Consider the following 24,240-nt stretch of genomic DNA (forward strand, 5'->3'; position numbering starts at 1 on the left):
CCCTATTGAAACAGATGTAAATTACTTCTGAGTAGTCATGAGTAGACTTGTCTAGATTACTGTAAGTAATCCAACTGGGCCTCAGAGTTCTGCATCAGTTGCCACTTCTGAATTTTTGTTTATGGGAGGTGTGCAAGAAGAAATAGTCTGATAAATCCAAAGATGTTTACTACTGAAGTATTTACTATTAATATTATCACCATCACCATCATCATCAATAGTTATATACCACTTTTCAACAAAAAAGTTCACAAAGTGATTATTTGTAGATTATCTGGCTGAATTATGGTCATTTTATGTCACTAGATGTAGTCCAGCTCAGTGACGATGATCTCTTTGCAGCACTTTAGGACTTCAGCAGGGATGCTGTATTTTCCATGTGCCTTGCCAAAGGCAAGGGAGTCCAGGGCCACGTGAAGTTCTTCTAGGGTTGGCCTCTGAGCGGCCCGCTTGGAGGCAGGCTGTGCAGCATGGCCTTTCCCAGTTTGAAGAGACACTTGGCCAACAGTCTGAGGCTAAGAGGCAAAGAAGGAAGGCCCATAGCCAGGGAGACAGACTGCACTTGCTCCCGGTGTGGAAGGGATTGTCACTCCCGAATCGGCCTTTTCAGCCACACTAGACGCTGTTCCAGAACCACCATTCAGAGCGCGATACCATAGTCTTTCGAGACTGAAGGTTGCCAACATGGATATGTAGTCCATTCACATTTAAACTCTTTTTAATTCCCATTGATTAGTGGGAGAGATTTTAAGCATCCCTCCCAAATTGATTCTATTTATTTATAAAATTAAAATAAATTGGCAATACTTTAAAGCTTTGATGTGATCATGCCCTCTAGGCTTGCCAGCTTGTGCAAATGTATTATGAATAATGCATCTTTGGTGCCACAATCAAAGAAATTCCTGATTCCATTACCAAATTGAGTATGTATAATACAGATTGGTTGGGAATTTTAATGGATCAATTAAGTTGTACTGTGTTTTTTACAGTACTGTATGTATTTCAGATATATTTTAAATAGCTGAGTTCAAGAAGAACATTTGGAACTGTACAACTTTAATCATGATTTGAAGATTATAATTAGAACTTGCTCAAATCAGTAATATTAAAGCACTGTGGCAGTAAATAAGTCTGGCTACATGGTATTGGCTGCATTCTAAATCTGTGTTACTTCAGTGGTAGTGATATTGCTACCAAAATAGAACTGCAGACTGCATGATTCTTTTAAATTGTCAATCACGCGTTCTATTAATATGTAGTCATAGAATTATGAATGACAGTTCTAAAACGGTATATTTAACATTTTGTTAATTGATTTTTAATGTGATTGAATCATTTTCCTGAACCATGAAAAACCAAAATTTTCATTTGACCTATTTACTTGGCGCTATGTTTCTATGCAATGCTTTGAACTAGTTCAGAATTTTCAGGTGTGTGTGCGTGTTGTGAACTGTAATATGTTTTAATTTACAGCATTCTAGTAGCAACTTCTAGAGGAGTTGCCTTGCTAATAAGTTGTAACAAAAGTCTTGTAGTTAGAGTCCAATCCTATGCATGTCTACTCAGAAGTAAGTCCCATTATAGTCAATAGGGCTTACTTCCTGGTAAGTGTGGATAGGATTGCAGCCTAACGGGCCAATCCTATCCAACTTTCCAGCACCTGTGCAACCGCAGTGCAGCCCCAAGATAACGTAACAAATGTTCCCATACCCTGAGGAGGCCGCTGTGAATGCCTCCACACACCACAGGATGCAGTACATGCCCCATTGGCACAGCTGCAATGGCACTGGAAAACTGGATAGAATTGGGCACTAACACATTTATTTCAGCATAAGCTCCTGTGGACTACTAGAGTATTGTGTGGGCCAGTATCCAGTTGCACTAAGGATACTCCTCGGTGGGTGGGGGGTCGGGGGCTTCTTGTAGTGAGTGATTCGATTGTCAGGAACATAGAAAGGGGGGTTTGCGATGGATATGAGTACCACATGGTGACTTGTCTGCCTCATGCGATGGTTGCAGACATCACATCTCCTTTAGATAGACTGGTAGAGAGTGCTAGGGGAGGAGGTAGCTGTTGTGGTACATGTTGACACCAACATGCACCGCATGGTAGTGGTAGACCACATGGTAGAACAGCAAGATGGTGACAGAGTAGGAGAATGAATTGGGAATAGAAGCATGATGGGATGTGTTAGACATGGGGAAATGTAAGTGGAAGGTCCTGAAGGCCAAATTTAGGCTGCTAGGTAGGAAGCTTGAAGCCAGGACCCCAAAGGTAGTCAGAAGTGCTACCTGTTCCAGATGCAGGGCCAGCAAGGCAGGCGGAGCTCAGGGGTCTCAATGCGTGGATGAGGTGGTGGTGTAGGTAGGAAGTATTTAGATTTGGTGGGCATTGGGGAATGTTTTGGGACAAGCAAGGCTTGTACAAGAGGGATGGGCTTCGCTTGAACCAGAATGGAACCAGACTGTTTGCACATAACATTAAAAATGTGGCAGAGCAGCTTTTAAACTGACCCCTGGGGGAAAGCCAACAGGAGCCAATAGTCATCCAAGTTCGGGACTCCTCATCCCTATGGGATGAGGATGGGGAGGTTAGAACAACAAGGTAGTGACACAGTAGGAGAAAGAATTGGGAATGAAAGCATGATGGGATGTGATAGACAGTTTGGCACAATGAGAAGTTGTAGGGATAAAGGAGCAAATAAGCAACCCATAATGGGGGATTCCATGTACAAATGCTTTTATGCAAATGCCTGAAGTCTCTGAGCGAAGATGGAAGAACTGGTATGTTTAGTGACTAGGGAAAACTTTGATATAGTGGGCATAACAGAAACCTGGTGGAATGCGGAGAATTGGTGGGATACTGCAATCCCAGGCTATAAACTCTATAGGAGGGACAAGAAGGAGTGTTGGAGGTAGGGTGGCCATCTATGTTAAAGAAGGGGTAGAATCCAGCAAAGAAGAGATTGAAGGCTGGTCCTATTCCACCATACAATTGCTGTGGGTTAAATTACCAGGTTCAAGGAGCGATGTAATACTGGGGGCATGCTGTCGTCCTCCGGATCAGAAACCTGAAGGGGACCTTGAAATGAGGAAACAGATCAGGGAAGTGTCGAGAAGAGATAGGGTTGTAATCATGGAGTACTTCAATTATCTTCATATCAACTAGGTCAATTCATGCTCTGGTCATAAAAGAGAAACTGAATTTCTTGACTTGCTAAATGACTTTGCCTTAGAGCAACTAGTCATGGAGCCCACCAGAGGATGGATGACTCTGGATTTAATATTGTGCGGCACTCAGGACTTGGTCAGAGATGTAAATATTACTGAGACATTGGGGAAAAGTGACCATGCTGAGATCCGTTTCAACATGCACGTCGGGGGAAGAGTACAAGCAAATCTGTCACAAAAACCCTTGACTTCCATAGGGCAGACTCCCCTCAAATGTGGAGGCTAGTCAGAAGTAAGTTGAAAGACAAGGTAAAAAGAATCCTTGTCAAGGGTAAATGGAGGCTGTTTAAAACAATGGTAATTGAGGCCCAGCGGAAATGTATACCACAAACGAAGAAGGCCTCGACTAAGTCTAGGAGGGTGCCTGCATGGCTAACGAGCAAAGTGAGAGAGGCTATAAAGGGCAAGGAAGTCTCCTTTCATAAATAGAAGTCTTGCCCTAATGAGAATAAAAAGGGTCATAGAATGTGGCAAAAGAAATGTAAGAAGGTGATTTGGGAGGCCAATAAAGACAATGAGGAATACATAGCCAGCAATATTAACGGGAATAATAGAAGCTTCTTCAAATATGTTAGAAGCAGGAAACCTGCTAGAGAAGTGGTTGGTCCTCTGGATGGTGAGGGAGGGAAAGGGGAGATAAAGGGAGACTTGGAGACGGCAAAGAAATTAAATGAGTTCTTTGCATCTGTCTTCATAGCAGAAGACCTTGATACTGCTGCCTGAATGGTCCCTGCTGAGCATGAAATAAAGCCGGATAGAGATTAAAAGAGATATTTCAGACCTAACTGACAAATTAAAGATCAAAAAGTCACTGGGCTCAGTTATTAAAGAACTGAAGAACGAAGTAGCCAATCTCTTGGCTAAAATATGCAACTTGTCCCTTAAAATGGCCACAGTACCAGAGGATTGGAGGATAGCAAATGTCACGGTGATCTTTGAAAGGGGAAGGAAAGGGTACCCGGGAAACTATAAGTCAGTGAGCCTAACATTTGTTCCAGGGAAGATGGTGGAATGCCTCATCAAAGATAAAACCTTGAAACACATAGGGCGCAATCCTAACCCACTTTCCAGCACCAACATAAGGGTAATGCAACATTGAGGTAAGGGAACAAACATTGCCATACCTAGAGGAGGCCTCCGTGACTGCCCCCCAACTGCAGGATACAGCACATGCCCACTGTCACAGCTATGCCAGTGCTGGAAAGTTGGTTAGGATTGCGCCCATAGATGAACAAGTCTTGCTGAGGGAGAATCAGCATGGCTTCTGTAAGGGTAAATCTTGTCTTACAAACCTTTTAGAATTCTTTGTAAAGGTCAACAAGTATGTAGATGCAGGAGAACCCGTGGATATTATATATCTGGACTTTCAGAAGGCATCTGACATGGTCCCTCACCAAAGGCTGCTGAGGAAACTCCACAGTCAGGGAATTAGAGGGCAGGTCCTCTCCTGGATTAGGAACTGGTTGAGGTCCAGGAAGCAGTGAGTGGGTGTCAATGGGCAATTTTCACAATGGAGAGAGGTGGAAAGTGGAGTGCCCCAAGGCTCCATCCTGGGACCTGTACTTTTCAACCTGTTCCTAAATGATCTGGAGGCAGGGCTAAGCAGCGAGGTGTCCAAGTTTGCAGATGACACCAAACTTTTCCGAGTGGTGAACACCAGAAGAGATTGTGGAGTGCTCCAGAAGGATTTCTCCAAACTGGGAGACTGGGCAGCAAAATGGCAGATGCGTTTCAATGTCAGTAAGTGTAAAGTCATGCACATTGGGGCAAAGAATCAAAACTTTACATATAGGCTAATGGGTTCTGAGCTGTCTGTGACAGATCAGGAGAGAGATCCTGATCCAGCACAGCTGTTCTTATGTTCTTAGAGTCATGCAACCATTGAAGCAGATTATAATCTATGAATGTTTAAGGTGCTACAATTTTTTTGCACAGTATAATATTGGGTTCTGTAAGTCTGTAAGAGCCAGGGTGGTGTAGTGGTTTGGGAGGTGTACTTAGACCTGGAAGATCCAGGTTCAAGTCCTCCCTCAGCCATGAAGCTTCCTGGGTGACCTTGGGCCAGTCACTTTCTCTTAGCCTCACCTTCCTCACAGGGTTGTTGTGAGATTAAAAGGAGGGTAGGAGCTGTGTACACCGCCCTGAGCTCTTTGGAAGAAGGGCGGTATAAAAAATGTGAAAATAAAATAAATATAAGCTGATGCATACATCAGCAGGTGTTTAATTACTGAGGTAGAAACAGTATGATTGAAGCACCTATATATGGTGTAGAAATCAGTGTTGAATTTGATCTCATGTTCAAATCCTCACTCAGCCATGAAGTTGAAACTTACCATTGAAAAGCTATGAATTATTGTTATGATAATGTGCTCCAGCAAGTCTAATGCTTGCCTATTCTTCTCTCCTTCCTCCCTCTTTTTTGCACAAGGGGAACAAATGTAAAGCTTCTGTTTCTAGTACAAATATAAAAAACTGGTTTATTGAAACTAGGGTTCATTAACTAGTCAGGGTAGCAGACCAGGACCAGTCCCTTCTTACCTCAGTTTACTGTCTTCTTTGCCCTTCATTCCATCTACTTTAACTTGGCTCTGAACCCTTCTTCCAGCCCATAAGAACAGCCCCACTGGTTCTGGCCATAGGCCCATCTAGTCCAGCTTCCTGAATCTCTCTTTCTAGGTTGAAGAGGCCCAAACTCATAAGCCTTTCCTCATAGCCCAATCTCCTAAACCTTTCCTCATAAGGAAGGTGCCCCAGCCCAGTAATAATAATAATAATACAGGTATTTATATACCGCCTTTCTTGGTCATCAGATTTCTCCTCAGACTTTAATTCAAGGCAGTTTACATAGGCAGGCAATACTAAATCCCAATATGGATTTTTACAATTGAATCATCTTAGTTGCTCTCTTTTGCACCTTTTCCATTTCCATTATGTCCTTTTTGAGATGTAGCGACCAGAACTGGACGCAATACTCCAGGTGTGGCCTTATGCAATACTCCAGGCGAAAGCCCCACTGTCTGTGGTCTCTCTTCCCTTTTCTTAGCTCTTGGGACCTCTCCCCAGTCAACAACCTTATTGCCTCTTTATAACTAAAGAGCCAAACTTTATAACTTATCCTAGCCAAACTGTCAACTTCCCCATTCCTCACAGATCCCGGACGGTCAAACTTTCTGAACAACTGACAGCTAGTTCCCTGAAAAGTAATCACATAGTGCCAGCACACCAACTCGGCCTTTTGGTGTCAGAGGTACCACACCAACACAGGTACAATCAGTGGTGTAGCTAATGAACGTGTAGCCCAGTGCAGAACTCAAAATGATGCGCTGGAAGTGATGTCACAACCAGAAGTGACATCATACCCAGGCTTTTTAGAAAGTGCAAATTGGGGGGAAACCTGCCTCCCCCCCCAGCAGTTCACCACCCACTTGATCTGCCACCTCTCCCTAGCCCAGTGGTTTTCAACCGCTGTGATGTGGCACACTGGTGTGCCATGAGGCTGCCTCAGGTGTGCCACGGGTCCAAGGAGTCAGGTGGTGGCGGCAGCAGCTGCGCGTGGGGGAGAAGCAGCGACTTGGAGCCTCGTGCAGCAGCAGGAGAGAAAGGGGCAGCCACACAGGGGTTTGAAAGCTCCTGCTGTTGCTGGTGCCTGCCCTGCACGCTGATTGGGCAGCCAGCCAGGCAGCTAAAGAAGCCTGGAAGAGATCCCAGCAGGTGGAACGTGGAGGGAGTGAGAGCGAGCCTGAGGGTGGAAGCAGGTAACAGCCAGAAGCAGCTGGCTGGCAAAGATCCTGGAGAGACCCTTTTCCTTGTCTGCAATGCCCCAAAGTGACCCTGCCTGCGTTGCCTCCCCTGGCAAGGCTTTGGGAGGGAGGGCACTGGGCCACAATCCTATCCACACTTACCTAGGAGTAAGCCCCACTGACTGTAATGGGGCTTACTTCTGAGTAGATGTACAGAGGCTTGGTTGCATTCTTTCTTGAATAAATGAGCAGGCAAGTGATGCTTTTCTTACCCCCACCTCATCTCCTCCCCTCCTGCACACACATCCCCCATCATAATTGCAGTTAACCCCTATCTTTCTGCCCCTCCCCTCCCTCTTCACCACCTTCCAAAGTTCAGAAGGTGCCTCCCATTCCCTTTCTCTCTCTCTCCCTCTCCCCCCCACCCCAGTGAATCCTGCACTTGTTTCAACCACATCTCCTCACTGTCCCTCACAGCACATTTCTATTTCTCCAGTGTGCTCAGTCTCATGTCTCTTTGCCACTTCCTGGCATATCAGAGCACATCAATTGATAACTGTCTGAACAGACCTGCTTCAAAACCTTTCCAGAAACTACATACACCTCCCTCTCCAAGCTTCTGGGGAATTTCTTTCATTGTCATGTAATGATCGAAGGCTGCCATCCTAACCACACTTTCCTGAGAGTAAGTCCCATTGAACAAAATAGGACTTACTTCTGAGTAGGCCTGGTTAGGCTTGTGCCCTTACTCATATTAATTAAATCAATTGTAACATAATAATGTAATTAAAAAGTAGTAGTGTGACTTGACAACTTTAGTGCCTTGTCAGTGTGCAGTGAGCTGAAAAAGGTTGAAAATGGCTGCCCCAGCCAGTGGCATAGATAAGGAATCTATCTGCTACGTAGGATCAAAGAAGATTTTGTAGCCCCTCCCCACGACAAAATCAAATTTAATTAAGTAAATAAATAAAAAGTGTGCCCCTTATTGGTTAGAGACACTGTGCTGGGGTGAAGAGGGATAATTATTCTCTCCCTGGAGAACACCACTTGAAAAAGTGCCTCTTTACCAGTTAGTAGGAGTAGCTGTGATACATGGAAATGAGAGCTGACTCATATTGACATCTTATTGGTTCCATGCTGTATGATAACAACATGTCATTGGCTCTCAGAACATGGGTCAGTTTTGAGTTAAGAAAATCCACTTTTTGTTCTATAAGGCAGTTGCGTTTTTGTTTTCTGGTTAATTGGCCATAACTTTTGATAGAATACAGATATTCCAATGGGGTTTGTTTCATTGCATTCTGCATTAAATTACCTTTCCAGTGATATATAACATGATGGCATTATTCATACATACCAAATTTTTCCACGATTTTGGCCACTAGTGTCAAGCTCAGCTTGTTGCCCCCCTCTAAAGCTTGTTGCCCAGTGTGACTGCTGCCCCCTGCACTCCCTTAGCTACGCCACTGGGTACAATACAATCTATGTGCTCATCTTATTTTAAGAAAAAAAATATGCACTCTTTCAGAGAGTGCTCTTTAAATCACTCCAATTAAATGTGATGATTCATACTGGGAGTATGGGACACTGTGAGCCTTCTAACTAAAGCTTGAGTGTTTTGCAAATACTCCAGACAGAATTTTTTTTTTTAATCTTGAGAATGAGTTCTAAAGAGTTCTGTCCATTATAGTCAAGTACATTCTTTCTTATGGCTTTCTTTGTGTCTCCATGTCCCCCTGTACACAGCATCAAAAGTAGCAATCTATATGGTAACCTCTCCATCCTGAATGTGACCTTCACAACTCACTTGTAGGAGTACTGGCTGTGGCAATTATAGAGGTGTTATCTTTGAAGTTATTAAAACACTGTTTTCAATGAGCTGGCAGCATGGACTGCATTGTTAATGAGTTGCTACATTGTTGAGGGCAATATGCTGTATTTTAAGTTTGGACAAAGGAGATATAATTGGTAGGGAGAATAATGCAAAGACATGTCCTGCCTTCAGAGTTTTGTACATTAAGTGACATTTGCTGAAAAGATTTATTTTTAAGTAGGTGCTGTGGCAAGTGGTGCCCTAGAAGAACAATACTAGCTGAAAATGGAACCTGTTCCTGTTATGCTAGAAGATTTTCTAGTCTTGTTCTTGTATGGCAATGGCACTAAATGAAAAAGTTTCACTAAAAAGAAAGTCCTGAAGACTTGGGATGAGTTTATACATTTTGATGGAGAAGTGTTACCTTGTACCAACTTCCTCTCAGAATTCTTCTGTCATCAATCATTAGTTACAAATGCACTGCCCATATTATGAAATCAAATTCAGTGTTGTAAAATATTCCCAGAATGCCTCTGTAATGGCATTTCTTTTACTTCCTTGAAATCCCTTCTCAAAGCTCACCTTTTCAATGCTGTGAAAAGACCCTCATCCACTATCCCAGGGGTGTCAAACTCATTTCATGCAGCTGGCCGAATATCATTCATGATGCCTGCTGAGGGCTGGAAGTGATGATGTCATTTGGCAGGAAGTGATGTCATTAAACAGGTCAAAATCAGAAATAAGTGCTTTGTTCTTGTGTAAGAACTCATTAACTGCAAAAGACAAAAGAGAAAATACATAAATCTTGATCATATTTCAACAACAACAACAACAACAGTATTTATATACCGCTTTTCAACAAAAAGTTCACAAAACGGTTTATAGAGAAAATCAAATATCTAATGGCTCCCTGTCCCAAAAGGGCTCACAATCTAAAAAGATGCAACACCAGCAGACAGCCACTAGAAAAGAGACTGCTGGGGGTGTCCCATTTCAAGATATGGGGGGGCCCAATTATCATGTGAGCCACCCTTTCAGCAATGAGACCTCAGCATTGCTCAGCAGCTGAGAGCCCAAGGGCCAGATAAAAACATCTGTGGGCCGCATCCGGTCCCTGGGCCTTATGTTTGACACCCCTGCACTATCCTGATACAATTCAGATTAAGTCCACATAACTGAAATCACTGCATGATCCTCCACACCTGCCTCTGTTTCTCTTCCCTTCATCTATTGCCTTCCATGTGGCTGTTTTTAGATTATAAGCCTCATAGAGCAAGGACTTGACTCTTGTACTTTGTAAGACACCATGAACATTGATGGTCCTCTAAAAATAAATCACTTTTTTTGCATGCTTCATCTGCATTGCACTACTGGGGAACTTGTTCATGTGTATAAGACTTTGCCACTAAAGAAAGAGAAAGAGAATGATTCTTTATGGCGGTTTCCACCTAACAACTAGTATATACCATAGATACTGGCCTATAAGGTGAGAAATTTTTACCAAAAAATCTAGCATAGATCACCTCCTTGTACTATCTGCAGGTCACTCAGGAGTCAGGGCAGTTCAGGGGTGTCAGGGCAGCCAGGAGAAGCCAGAGGAGTGGTAGGCAGGAGCTCACCCTGTGCAATTAATGCTCCAGCTGACCATGCTTTCCTTCTTCCAATATCTCCTTCCTGCAAGGAGACACTTTGCAACTAGGCAGCATGTGACTCGGCAGGCAGGCAAGCTGCTGCTGGGTCTTAAAGCCTGCCAGCCACATACTCAGTACAATTGCAGATCAAAAAAATTTCCCTCACTTCCTATCTCTGGCCTTCCTTCCTTCTCCCTGGATGCCTGCAAAGTTCACCCTGCACAATTTCATGCTCTGGCTGGCCATTTCTTCTTTGCCCCTCCAAACAGCTCCTTCCTGCAGGGAGATGCTTCTCAACCAGCCAGCATGTCAATCAGGCAGGCAGCCCCTTGTTTTTAGAGCCTGCTAGCTACAAACACAGTACTATGCCATTTTTATATAAGGACCTGAGGACCTGTGTTTTTTGGTATCAGTAGGGAGTCCCAGAATTATAGTCAGATATCCCCCCCCCCCAAGTCTTACCCTGATTTATCCAAGGGTGATAGAAAATTCCATGATTTTTGACTCCTGCCCACAACCTATTTATGGGATTGACTTATACTTAAGTGTCTACGGTAAATTCACCCTTCAGCCAGCCATTTCTGCCCAACGTTGCATATAGGGACCAAATGTGTACACCTGTGGACCAGGAAAAATGGGTTAATTTTGGAATAATAAAAAAAGATCATAAGAACTTGTTTTCCACTCAAGGTCTGTTGTATCCACCTATGACTGAAATTACATCTGTGTAGTAGTTGCAGTCTAACCCATGCTCCAGGGGTTATTCCAACATCCATGAAGGCAGGGGTGAGTCTGAGGCTGTGTATGGATTGACATGGAGGGTTTTGAGGAGGGTGCCAGCATCAGTGATAAAGTGTTTCAGAGAAACTATCTCTAGGTTTCCAACCTGAGGAGGAAGGGGAGAGAATTAGGCTGCAATCCTAACCACACTTTCCTGAGAGTAAGCGCCATTGAACAAAATAGGGCTTACTTCTGAGAGACCTGATTAGGGTTGTGCCCTTAGTCTCCACCAAGGCCAACCCAATCCCCCAGCTTGCCAAATGTTGCCTATTCATTACCTGATTTTGGGCAAACCTCTGCTCCTTCCACTCTCCAGTGTTCTTCTCCTCCCCTTCTCATTTCCTATCCTTTGTTATCCTCTTCCATTTCCAAACCAGAGAGTGGAAAGAGGAGGATAAGCAAGTAAGGCAGTGCTATTCAATCTGGGGCGTCACGACACTCCAGCCTGAGGGCCCTGGTCTCTGCCCCCTTAAGGGGCGGGGGCAGCCTAGAGGCAGGGGGAAAGCAGCGGCGTGATCCCCAGGATCGCGCTGCTAAGGGGGCTGCAGGGGCTTGGGTGCACTTACCCAAGCCTCCTACAGCCTCCCTAGGGTGCAGGGAGTCCGGCACGACTTTTGGCAGGGCTCCCCGCAGCAGGGAAAGTGGATGCAGAGCAATCGCACTCTACTTCCTCTTTAGCAGGAGCAGGGTGCAATCGCTCCACATCCACTTTTCCTGCTGCGGGGAGCCCTGCCAGAAGTCACGCTGGGTTCCCCGCACCCCAGGGAGGCTGCAGGAGGCTTGGTTAAGTTCCCCCGCTGCCTCCTCCCCCTGCCAAGACTTACAGGCTCTCAAACTCTCCCAGAGAGTGACCCCGTCAGTTGGTTTCATGAATGGGCTGCTCCTGGCCTCCACCCTGTTCCTTCTCCTCCACATGTTATGCCGCCTTTCCTGGGCTGTCCTGGCCCTTCCTATGCACCAAGAGAGAGCTCTGGGGTGAGCCCTGAGCCTTGCACCCAGCCGCTCTTATCTATGGCTGCACCTAGTGTCTTAAAGCCCGAGCTGCACTTTTCATAGGCTCCCTTACTTGTCTCCTTCGCCCTTTGTTGTCTTAGGGCATCCCCATTGTTCTGGTAACCAGGACCCATTTTCCTGATTGTGGAGCTGTTTAGGATGACTCTGAGTGGCTTCTGCCATTTTGCAGAAGGCTTTAGGGAAAGGCAGCTGCTGAGACTTATAGGTTTGTGGGTTCGTCCTGGACCAGATTGACAATCTGTTTGAAGCCATGACACAGATGTTGTCCACCATGGTTAAAGATTTTCCTTATCATTAATGTGGCAACCACCAGCTCCATAAAAGTATATGTAAGATATACATAAATTGTGAAATATATCGAACAGCTTCACCTTTTGATTTATTCCCTGTGAGACCTACAACATTCAGTGCATTGTCGGTGCAAGAACATTTATATTTTCATTAATCAATTCAAAGGTTCCAAGTGAGTCAATTGAATGACTTAAATATTTGAATTAAAGAGCCTGTTGATTTGTGTTTCCACATCTCTGGCTACAGAGACTATGTGGAAAAATAATAGTGTCGTATGGGATGATCCATTATCATTGCTATGCAGCTGACAGCACTGTGATCGCAACAGTGATGCTCCCAGCTTGGCCTCTCATCTCCATACTAGCTTGGAGCAACACTGCCATATAATTCCCCTGAAGTAGTTACAACCATCCCAACTGATATAGAGAAATTATCTACTGTGGCCCAGCAACTTGGTGCCCCACCTTCAGCTGTTCAGTGGATTGCTATTGGGCAAGATATTTTCTGTTGTAGCAGTTCCTTTGGTATGGCAGTGTCATATTCTAGCTTCCCAAGTCTGGGCAGTCGAATGTTTATATTATGCAAATTGTTCACTAAATACACGAATCAAGCACTGGCATAGCTAATGATCGTGTAGCCCGGTGCCAAGCTCAAAATGTTGCCCCGGAAGTGATGTCACAACCAGAAGTGATGTCACGCCCGGGCTTTTTAAAAAGTGCAAATTGGGAGGAACCTACTTCCTCGCCCCAGCAGCTTGCCATCTACTTGATCTGCTGCCTCCCCCCAGTCAGTTGCATAGCTAAGACATCTATCTGCTACATGGGGTCAAAGAAGATTTGTAGCCCCCCCAGACAAAATCAAATTAAGTAAATAAATAAAAAGTGTGCCCCGATAGGTTCAAGACACTGCTGGGATGAACAGCGATGGTTATTCTCGCCTTGTTAAATATAAGAGGGGCATCTCTTGAAAAACTGCCTCTTTATCTAGTTAGCAGGGGTAACTGTATTATGATGCACGGAAATGAGAGCTGACTCATATTAACACCTTATTGGTTTCATGCTGTATCATAATAACATGTCATTGCAACATGTCAATAACATAATAATATATCACTGGCTCTCAGAACAATCATTCTCATAGATCGGTTTTGAGTTAAGAAAATCCACTTTTTATTCCATGGCAGTTGTGTTTTCATTTTCTGGTTAATTGGCCATAACTTTTGATAGAATACAGATATTCCAATGGAGTTTGTTTCATTGCATTCTACATTAAATTACTTTTCCATTGATATATAACTTGATGGTATCATTCGTACATACCAAGATTTTCACAATTTTGGTCACTAGTGTCAAGCTCAGCTTGTTGCCCCCCTAAAGCTTGATGCCCAGTGCAGCTGCTACCCCCTGCACCCTCTTAGCTACACCACTGGAGTCAAGTGGTGTTGAGGGGAAGGATTTTCCACTGGTTTTCATTCCAAATTGTCTCTCATTGCTACTAGTGTAAATGGGCACTAAGTCGCATACCCAGAATCTGGGCAAGTCACATGAAAAACCTGATATTTCATTGTGGATGAATGTTCTTTCTGTTTAGTGCTGTTTTAAAAATGTGTATATTGTGTTGTAACTTGGTGTTCTTTGTTTTGTTTTGGGTTTTGAACCTTACAAGGCAGGACAAAAAAAGGAAATACAGGGCAAAAAAAACCCAAGTAAAATATTTTCTATCACTAATCTCTGAGGGTAAATAACTGCCTCTCCAGTGGCAGACAGCAATGTGATCCCAAGCAGCAATATTAAAAGAATTGAGCCTATTTGGATTCTACAACAAAAATGAACTCTTTGCTTCTTTACAGTTACATGAACTGAAGGAGGTTATTTAGTGTGAATTCAAGCAAATCGTGACTAACAGCCTTCAGGTGCATAGGAAAGTTCCCTAATTACTCCGTCGTGAAGCTGTCCAATAAATAACTTTACACAAGCTAAATGAATTTGGCATTTTTTAACTGAAGCAAGAGAACTGGTGCTAAGGGGATGGGCCTCTTATGGTAGTCAGAATTGTTTGGGGAAAGCTTGCGTGCTTATAGCAACAGTCCTATTAATGGCGTAACCATGTCAGTTTGTCTATAACAATTACAGTAATTAATGTTCTGTTTCATGAAATTGGTGCTTTTTTCTTCTTTACAGCCTTTTGATGGCGCTCTCAAGCTGGTGACTTCCTAAGACTTCAGAAAAAACCCATTTTATCCCTTATTCTCTCTCTGTTTTTTTCCTTTTATTTCCAGCTCTGCTATATGCAACAATTTTTGGTAATGTGACAACTATCTTCCAGCAAATGTATGCGAACACTAATAGATACCATGAAATGCTGAACAGTGTCCGGGACTTCCTGAAACTTTACCAAGTGCCAAAAGGTTTGAGTGAACGTGTGATGGACTACATTGTTTCTACCTGGTCCATGTCCAGGGGCATAGATACTGAAAAGGTGAGTTATTTTGATATTGGACACTTACTACCAACCAATTGCATTCTCATTACAACTTACTGTACTAATGGCTAGTATTAGTAACTGCAACCATGAGCTTCCATAATTGCATAAAAGCAATAAGCAAAAGAATAGATTTTTTTTTTTGAAATATGAATCAAAACTAAAGCTAAAACCATAATTTTCCCAATTTGAAACTAAGTCAAATGTAAAACTGCAGAAATTGCTGAGATGCTGCAGAATGTCCCAGGGCATGGTCAGGCAGGGTCTGGGTCTGGTCAGGCTGAAGTTACGACCTAGGTCTGGTCAGGATCTATGTAGGGGAATGCTTGAGGGACATCCCTTTGAGTTTGTGGAGAAGAGTGACATACAAATGTAATAAAGAAACTCATGCATTTTACTGGTAAAAGGTCTTGGAAACAAAAATGTCACTTTTCTTGATGAAAAGTTGTTGGAAAGAGGCCTAAAAAAGGGACATAAATATGTTTAAGGCTGAAGTTCTATTCATAGTTAACGGGGAGTAAGTTCCATTGAACTTAGTGGGACTGACTTCTGAGTAGACATGCTTAGGATTGAGCTGCAAATCAATAAATATGCATATTGCACCAAAGATATGTTTTAAAGATAAAAAGCAGAAGGAATACAATAGCATGTATTACCTTTTCTCATTTAATGGTTACTTTAATAAATAGGAAAATTTTCCATTATTAGAAGATAGGAAATGTATTCCGATAGATTTCAGTAGCTGATGTATTCAGATTTTTAAAAGTGAAACAGGTTGTCTATAAAAATAAAACACAAAAGCTTATGTGTTTATAGCAGAGGGCTAATAAATATGAGATTGAGTAATGTTCATTCTCATCTCTCTATATAAAAAATGAATATCCTGACTGACTCATCAATGCCCCAATCCCTGGACCTAGAAACATGAAATTCAGGGAGTATATTCCTTCCATGATGTAAGGACCCACTAAGAAGGGATTTTTAGAAATTTGACCCCTAAGGGGGTGAAAAGAGGTAAAATGTATTTTCATGGATTCCTCAATCTCTTAGGCTCAATGAGATATTGACTTGGTTTCTGCTTACAAAGGAGACGTACATACATACATACATACATACATACATATCTTTTAACATACAAATGTATATGCACATACATTTGTATTACATACATTTGTATACATACATACATTTGTATTAACCATACAGATGCTTAAACACATAATTCAGGATATCACCCTAATCAACCCCTAAAGGGATGAATCTAAATTTAGGGACGAATTATAGAACCTTTCCTATTACTTAGGCCTGGGTGGCTCCCCCCCCCCCGTTTCTACTGCCTGAGAGAAGTCTGTGGCCTCCATGGCAACTGAGGCCAGGCAGGTCCTTTTAACTTAACACTTTTTAAGTCAGTATGGCAAGGGGAAGTAACAGTAAAATAAGGCATTTTAGTTACTTTGAACAGTAAATTGAAGTGTATTTCTGGCTCAATGTAAAGTTCTGCTACCCCATGATTTTGACAAGTTTTCCTCCTAAGAATCTGTGCTATTACCAACCCTTGTTCTGCTTATCCCTGCGTTCCAGTGAGAGGAGTGTTAGGGAGTGGCAGCGACTCAAGAGCTGTGTGGCGCAGTCTCGCTTCCCTCACAGGAGGCATTTTCTCTTGACTGCAGTTGCTGTAAATAACAGTAATGTTGCTTCACAACCTTCCCTTCGTTGTTTCTTCATCAAATGTTATATTTCACATTTCACTTCATCATTTTTCTGCAGCAACATGATTCAGTTTATTCAAACTACATATACTTTATCTTAATTTGTTTTCCTTTACTTTTGCAAATACCTTTGTGAAGCACAGGTACTATGCTTATAGCACAAACCCAATTCAAAATACAAAAATAATTTATTAAACAAAAAATTCGATGGAACAATGACTTTGAATAATCACAGGGTGTTGCCTGACATGGGGTAGTTGTGCTAAATTTCAATTATTCATTGCAGTCAAAGGAAAATTTATTGGAGTCAAAATGGACTGAAAGTAGTTAAATACTGTAGCAAAGTTCATAAATTCTCAAGTCCAATTCCCAAGCTCCAGTGCTTTTGCATGCAGACACAACTTTAAGAGCTTTGCAAAATGATTAAGTCATGATGTGGCTTCTGCATTCCTTCGTAGCTGTCAGTACTACTGTATGTAGTGTAATAGATCCCTCTAATCAAATATTTCAAATGTGAATTCATTCGAAGAAACTACTATCACTATAATTTTATTTTACCTGTTTCATAGAGTGCATAGACTACAACAGTAAAAGCTAAGTTAAGCATTCTCATTGTATATATTACAGTAGATACTCACCTATAGTACTTCACCTGATCTCTGGGCCAATCGGAGGGCAGAGCCTTTCAACTCTGAACAGTTTGTTTCTCAGCTGACCTGTTGCTCAGCTCAGGCAGGCACCTCCTTAGTTGCTATAGTGACTTTCCAGGGACATCCCAGCCAAAGTTAACTTTTATTCTCCTTCCTTCTGCTGCAGCCTGGTTCTGCCTTGCAAATGCTTGCAAAGCACGTCTGTTTTTTTGAAACACCAGGATGGGACCCTCCTTCCCAGGCTACAATTCAGTGCACCATTACTTAAGAATAACACCCATGGAAAGCAGTGGGTCTACTTCTGAGTAAAAAGGGTTGCAAATATCTCATCTCTCTGCTGTGAATTGAATTGCACACTCTCAGTTATGTGTTATGGGTTGTATGTTGTATGTAGAGCTTCTGGCTTAACACACCAGACACCTTAAAGGTGCCTTTGATTCATGGTTCTCCTCATGTCCACCTTAAAGGTGGATTTGATTCATGGATCTCCTGCAGTGGTTCCCAATCTTTTTCACTTCCATATCCCTTGGCAATAATAGATTGTACCCTTCATATTAGCAAAATGTTTGTAATAATACAAGCCCTATGAAAACCCAGACTTCATGTATTCATCACAGGGTTTTCTCTTTTTCTGAGGAACAGAAGGCTCTGCCTTTGCACTGTTTTGCACCAGAAGTGTGCTGAGAAATTCTGGGTGATTGAGCACTTTCCATATTATTATGTTTCAGCTTTTTTACTGGGCTGGTTTTCAATCACTGGTTCATAGATGAATTGATGACCAAAAACTAGCTATTGGTGGGGCTTTCACAGCCAGCTAGCTACCTCCTTCCTGCCTTGCTGGTCCTTGCAGCAAGGCATTCTGGAGCACGGCCTGCCTTTTTCTGCCATTCTACCATTCTTTTTCAAATACCCCTAAAGGTCCTGTTGAGTGTCCCTGGGAGTACATGAATACCAGGTTGGGAACCACTGTTTTACTGGTATGTAGTTTACAGTGCACTTACTCTGATAGTGTTTACAAAAAGGTGGTGAAGACCAGAATTTAAAAAAGAATAAAAATGTATCTTATGATCATTTACTATGTTTTTAATAAATTAGAGGCTACAGTTTTTATGTAACAATTAGTGGTAGGTTATTTTTCAGGATCTGGCCTCGGGTAAAATCAGACAAAACTATAGTCAGACACCCCCTAAGTTTAACCCTCGACTTATCTGAGGGTCATAGAAAATTCCATGGTTGATGGCTCAAAACCTTCCCTCGACTTATCTGTGGGGTTGACTTATGGGCAGGTGTCTACAGTGAGTTTGCAGATGTCATCTTAAGTGAGTTGAATACTGCTGGGCAAAACAGTGTGAGATTAATCCCACCTGCCTCACTCATCCTGTTTTCTGTAATCCAACCCCTTTTAGGATTAAGGTTTGAATGGCTGGTGGTTTTTTTCTTTTTCTTTTACTGATCTGACATTTAGGAACAGCACCATTATGCCTGATGTGGTCCGAACAGCTCAATCATGGTTATCAAGGCTGGAGAGGACTAGCGAATGTGACCTCCTTCCCCACCCTGAAATGCCTTCCTCCTGCCTCCTCCCTGCCCCTCACCATGCTCCCCTCCAGACCCCTGCGCTGGCCAAGCTCATCCAGTGCAAACTCAGCCATCACTGGGGTCCACGTTGGCACGGGGAGGCCGATGCGCGTCCGTGTGCCAGTCTATCTCCCTGAATGGTGCAAAAGTGCTTTATGGCACTTTCATGACACTCTTCAACTGGCACAAGGGACTTGCACTGGCTGAAAAGGCGCTTAGGATTGTGCCCCGATTCTCCTCTTCATCTCCTTGTTAGCATTAACATCTCCTTGTTAGCATTAAGAGGGAAACACAGAGCTAGGAATAACATAGCTATGGAAAGTTGGTTAGGATTGCGCCCTTTGTCTGTGAACTTTTTGTTTGCTTTGTGAAATTTTTGTTGAAAAGCGGTATATAAATTCTGTTAATAATAATAATTAGACTGACATCTTGAGTAAGAAAGGTTTTTTTTTTTTTTAAATGGCTGTCATTGATAGTCCCCTTGTACTTGCCCCAGGGCAGAAAAATGTTAGAAACATATATAATGATACAAACTCAAGCTTTATTAAAAATCCCAATATATTTTGAGCAAAACACTTTTTTTCCTTGGCGGAATAATAACCAACAGACAAGCCCTATTCTGATTATAAAACTTAACGGAAATTGGAACACTTCTGATAACACATACTTTTCAAATAGTTAAAGCACTTCCACTTAATTTGTGCACTCTTTTTAAATTGAATATGCCTATTTAAGAGTGTGAGAGTTATTTCTGTTCGGTTGATTTCACTGTTTTGACCTTTGGATATTATCATACTGATTCAGTATTTAGCAAAAAATGAGACTGACCTAAAGAATTGTTTTCTTTTTAGCCTTATAATGCTAGGGTTTGTCTTATTGATGTTCAAGAGCTTTTTTTAATTCACTATTAAGGGTGGTGTGGGGAAGGTCAGGGCCAATCTGGGTTTTTGCTGACCTCTTACCCTTGCATCTCCTGACAGATCCCTATTTAAAATTCCCAGAAATCACAGTACAGCAATAATCAGCTGTCCCCATTCTAAATGGGCACTTAATAAATATTAATATTAGTACTTTCCAAATCCTAGTCATCTGGGGATGGTTCAGCTTATTTTATAAAACCAAAGTATCTGTTATTTCAGTAGGTTGTAGCATAACACAGCATTGAAATGCATAGGCACACATAGGGCTGGTTCAGATGATATGCCAGTCCCTTCACCATGCAATTAAGGATGCACAGCCAGCCTTAGGATGATTTGGCTGATTCAGCAGAATCCCACACCACTGCAGGGTGCTGAGTTGTCCTGTCTGCCCCTGAGTCCGTATGGCCTGAAATGGGCCTCCTGGAAGCAGATAGCTTAATCATGTCACTACCAACTATTTTTGGGTGCTGCGCTTGGCCTACTGCAGCTGCAGTCACTGCAGCTGCTTGGTAAGTTGTAGCCCCCACAGGGAGCTGCCCCACTCACCACAAGTGATTTGCATTGGGTCCTGCCACTCCTGGGACTGGCCCTGTAAGGACGTACTTGGATACATTCCAGTCCCCCTCTCACCATGTTTTCCTAGTACATGTAATCATTGCCCCCTCACATGTGATCTAAATACAGTACTTCCCTGAACAACAACAAGGGTGAACAACAAGGAAATATCATAACTCTTTAAAATGTCTGCTGTGCTGTCAGCAAAAATGAAGTGTTTTCATTTTAATGAGAAAGGCAATAATGTTTGGCTACAATGCCAGACCTTAGCAATAACCAATATAACTCAAATTCAACTGAGATGGATTTTCTTTGAGGTGAGTGCATTTGTTCTTAAACCTTATAATAATGATAAAGAGTGAATGAATCTCTTAATGAAGGTCCATAGGGGATCCAGATCTCTTGCACACACAGACTGATTTGGTGATGTTCTCTTAGGTTTTACAGATTTGCCCTAAGGATATGCGAGCAGACATCTGTGTTCATCTGAATCGGAAGGTTTTTAAAGAGCACCCTGCATTCAGACTAGCTAGTGATGGGTGTCTGCGAGCTCTTGCAATGGAATTCCAGACTGTACACTGTGCTCCAGGGGATCTCATTTACCATGCCGGAGAAAGTGTGGACAACCTTTGCTTTGTGGTTTCAGGATCCTTGGAAGTAATCCAGGATGATGAAGTTGTTGCAATTCTGGGTAAGTTCTTATATTATATTCTAGGATGTAGTCCAATAGGAGCAGAGCTCTGAGACTTTTCCTAAATCTGGAACAGTGTGATGTCATCATCAGGTGCATTCAGTTGCTGCCCTTGAAATTCTTTTCAAAGTCGCTTACCCAAGAAAAAGCATCAAGTTCAGTTGAAGGAAAACTGTGAAATCTGTCCTGGTCATCACTTTACTGAAGAACTGCCTGCAAAATAATATGTAGCACATGCTACATTAACAGCCCAATCCTATCCCTCCCCCCATCGATCCACCTATACTGTTGGAGTGGGCACTGCATCCTATGTAGGACAGTCCCAGAGGTCACCTCTGGGAAGGTCTCTGATGCCTGGATGCAGTGGCATTGCTGGAGAGTGTGTGTGTGTGTGTGTGTGTGTGTGTGTGTGTGTGTGTGTGAGCTGCACTGGGTGATGTACACGGGGGGGGAAGGGGAGTGACACGCTGAAATCATGGTGGTTAGGAAAAATACCATGTTATATACCATTAGATGTGGAATTTACAGTGGAATGCAATGAAAAAATCCAGAGTGAAATATCTCCATTGTGTCAAAAGTTATGGCCCGAAAATCAGAAAACAAAAAAATGCATGGAGCCTATGGAAAGTGAAACTGAGTCACATCATGCATTTACTCATGAGTAGGCAAACGTGCCTTAGTCTGTCGGAAAGGACAGGCTGAGAGGAACCCAACCACACCAGAATGGTCCTGATCCAATGAACACAGCCCCCCAAAAAACGCATGAGAAGGAGGTCCCTCTCTCCGAGCTGTATTGTATGGATTGAGCCCTATGGAAAGCGAAACTAAGCCACATGGTCACATTTACTTGTGAGTAAACAAATGTGCCTTGGCTCGTGGTCAGGTCAGGCAAAGGGTAATGTGAGGCCACCGGAATGGTCTCGATCTGATGTATGTGGAGCTCAACAAATACTACAGAAGGCAGCTCCCCCCCCCCAAAAAAAAAAGAATAAAAGAGGCTTCAGCTGGTAAGGTGAACTTTTTTTGTTTTTAGACTTGCAATGCCAGATTGGTCCTGACAGTGATCTGGTTTAAACATAAGAACATAAATTGAACTGGATAGAGCTGAAAATCTTACCAATTTGGGGAGGGGGTATTGCAGGCGGGCTGGAACAGGGCTGGCTTCCCCGAATTTTATTATTTACTTTAATTATTTATAATTATTTTCATTTGCTTGATGTCACTTCCAACCTTGACATCATTTCCGGTGGGTCCTAGACAGATTGTCATTTTAAAAAGTGGGTCCCGGTGCTAAAGGTTTGAGAACTACTGCAATAAGCTGTTAGTAAATTGACACCACTAGTGACCAAAATCACTAAAACCGGTTTGTACGAATAATACCATCATGCTGTATATCAATCAATGCATAATTTCATGTAGAATGCAAAGAAACAAACCACCCTGAAATAGCTGTGTTCTATCAAAAGGTACAGCTAAAAAACCAGTGGGGGCGGGGCAATGGTACATCACCATGCCCAGTACCCAGGGTGTTGCCCATACTCTGCATGGGGGTGACACGCTGGCCTCCTGCACTGGGTGATGCGAATCCTAGTGATGCCACTGCCTGGATGGATCTACTCGGACCTGCACCAGCACAATTGCTGGTGCATTTCAGCATGGACCCAGCTTGGGGGATTGGGTCCAGGAAGGGGGTTTGGATTCAGCAGATGCCAACGCTGCCAAACTCACCCCTTCCTGGACTGGATCTGCCCTCCTCCTCACCTGTTCTGCCCATCCCCTGCCTCCTTTTGCTCTCCCCCCACCTTTCTGCTCTCCCCCAACATTTACTGCTATTAACTGTGGTGGTGACCACTAAGTAGATGTCTGGGGGGAAAGGATCAGATACCATGATTGTGAATAAGTACACCATCTTTGATAGTCATAGAACCTAGATGTCAGTCAAAATCTGAGATCTTGAAGTCTCTAGATCCATTCCGCAAACAGGGCACTGCTAGTCAGAACTAAGTTAGTTTCTGTAAAACATGCCATGCTTCCATGCAAAATTGGAGGGAAACCACATTTTTAAAAATATCAAATATGCAGGAACTAGGTCTTATTAGTCCCTGACTTTGAATTTACTAGCAACAACTGAATTTAGCCTTACATACTGGATAGGATATTGAGATTTTATATGATATTATCTATGCAGCAAGCATATTATGAGAGAAAGGACTGCTCTGTGTGCCATTTCTCACTACTTGACTACAAGGATCCCTGGCAGTAAAAAGATACTCTGCCTATCTATAGAAGCTATCCCTGCTGCTTTCACCTCCTCCTCCACACTTCCCCTTCTCCAAGGTAATACTTTTTTTGCCTGGGGATGACCTTTGAATATGGCTGTGAGTGGAATTTGCTGACTTGCATTTGAGAAGAGATTCTTGCACAATCAAGCACCCCCTGCACTGAATACTTGCCCATCTTAGCATAATAAATTGCAAGCTTTTTGATTGATTAAAAATATGTCCCTGATTAATTGGGACAACAGATACTTTTTTCTAATTTATTTCTAAGCTAAGTGTTTATATAAACTGCAAGTGGCTGTCACCATCTTGGAAGAGGTATTCCCCAGAGGACTGCCTTTTCTGAGATGGTGCCAGGAAAGGCACATGAGGCAGCAACAGAAGGAGGACCATCTCTACAGAAGAAAGTATCATTTGAAACCACAAAAACCACAGTATCCCTTTGTTTTGGAATATAGCTGCAGTATGACAGCTTAATTTGCAGTACTTTCTTCCATTTAAGATAATAGGCTAATTAAAGTAAAGAAAATGTTTTTTCTTCAGAGTGAATGTTTTTGTTCCTGAGTGAATTCATTAATATGCAATGTGCATGCAAATTTAATATATTTTCAATCAATTGATCAAGCAGTTAAAACTGATATATTCATCAACTGAGATTTCTTTAATTGGTCAACATCCCTGCAAATATTAAATGAATTCCATGCTTGAAGTACCATCCACTACTACAATAGCCTCCTTACATATATAGGATAGTGTATAATCCAGGATCACAGGCTGATTAGACTGTAGTAAACAGCATGACTCACTGTGGGAACTCACTGTGTTAAAGCTGTTGAACGATTATGCTATATATCACAACCCTACATTTTTTTTTATT

General features: G+C 42.6%; 1 protein-coding gene across 1 annotated transcript in view; it reads left to right on the plus strand.

The window, feature by feature from the left end:
• The window catches only part of KCNH1 (potassium voltage-gated channel subfamily H member 1), a 267,482-nt gene that overhangs the window by 118,852 nt on the left and 124,390 nt on the right, over positions 1-24,240 (plus strand). Inside the window, exons 8-9 of the mRNA XM_066611753.1 lie at positions 14,779-14,978; positions 20,832-21,084. Coding sequence (XP_066467850.1) covers positions 14,779-14,978; positions 20,832-21,084 — 453 coding nt within the window. The remainder of the gene's footprint in view (positions 1-14,778; positions 14,979-20,831; positions 21,085-24,240) is intronic.

This window comes from Tiliqua scincoides, chromosome 1 (genome assembly GCF_035046505.1).
Source record: "Tiliqua scincoides isolate rTilSci1 chromosome 1, rTilSci1.hap2, whole genome shotgun sequence".
Classification (NCBI taxonomy): domain Eukaryota; kingdom Metazoa; phylum Chordata; class Lepidosauria; order Squamata; family Scincidae; genus Tiliqua; species Tiliqua scincoides.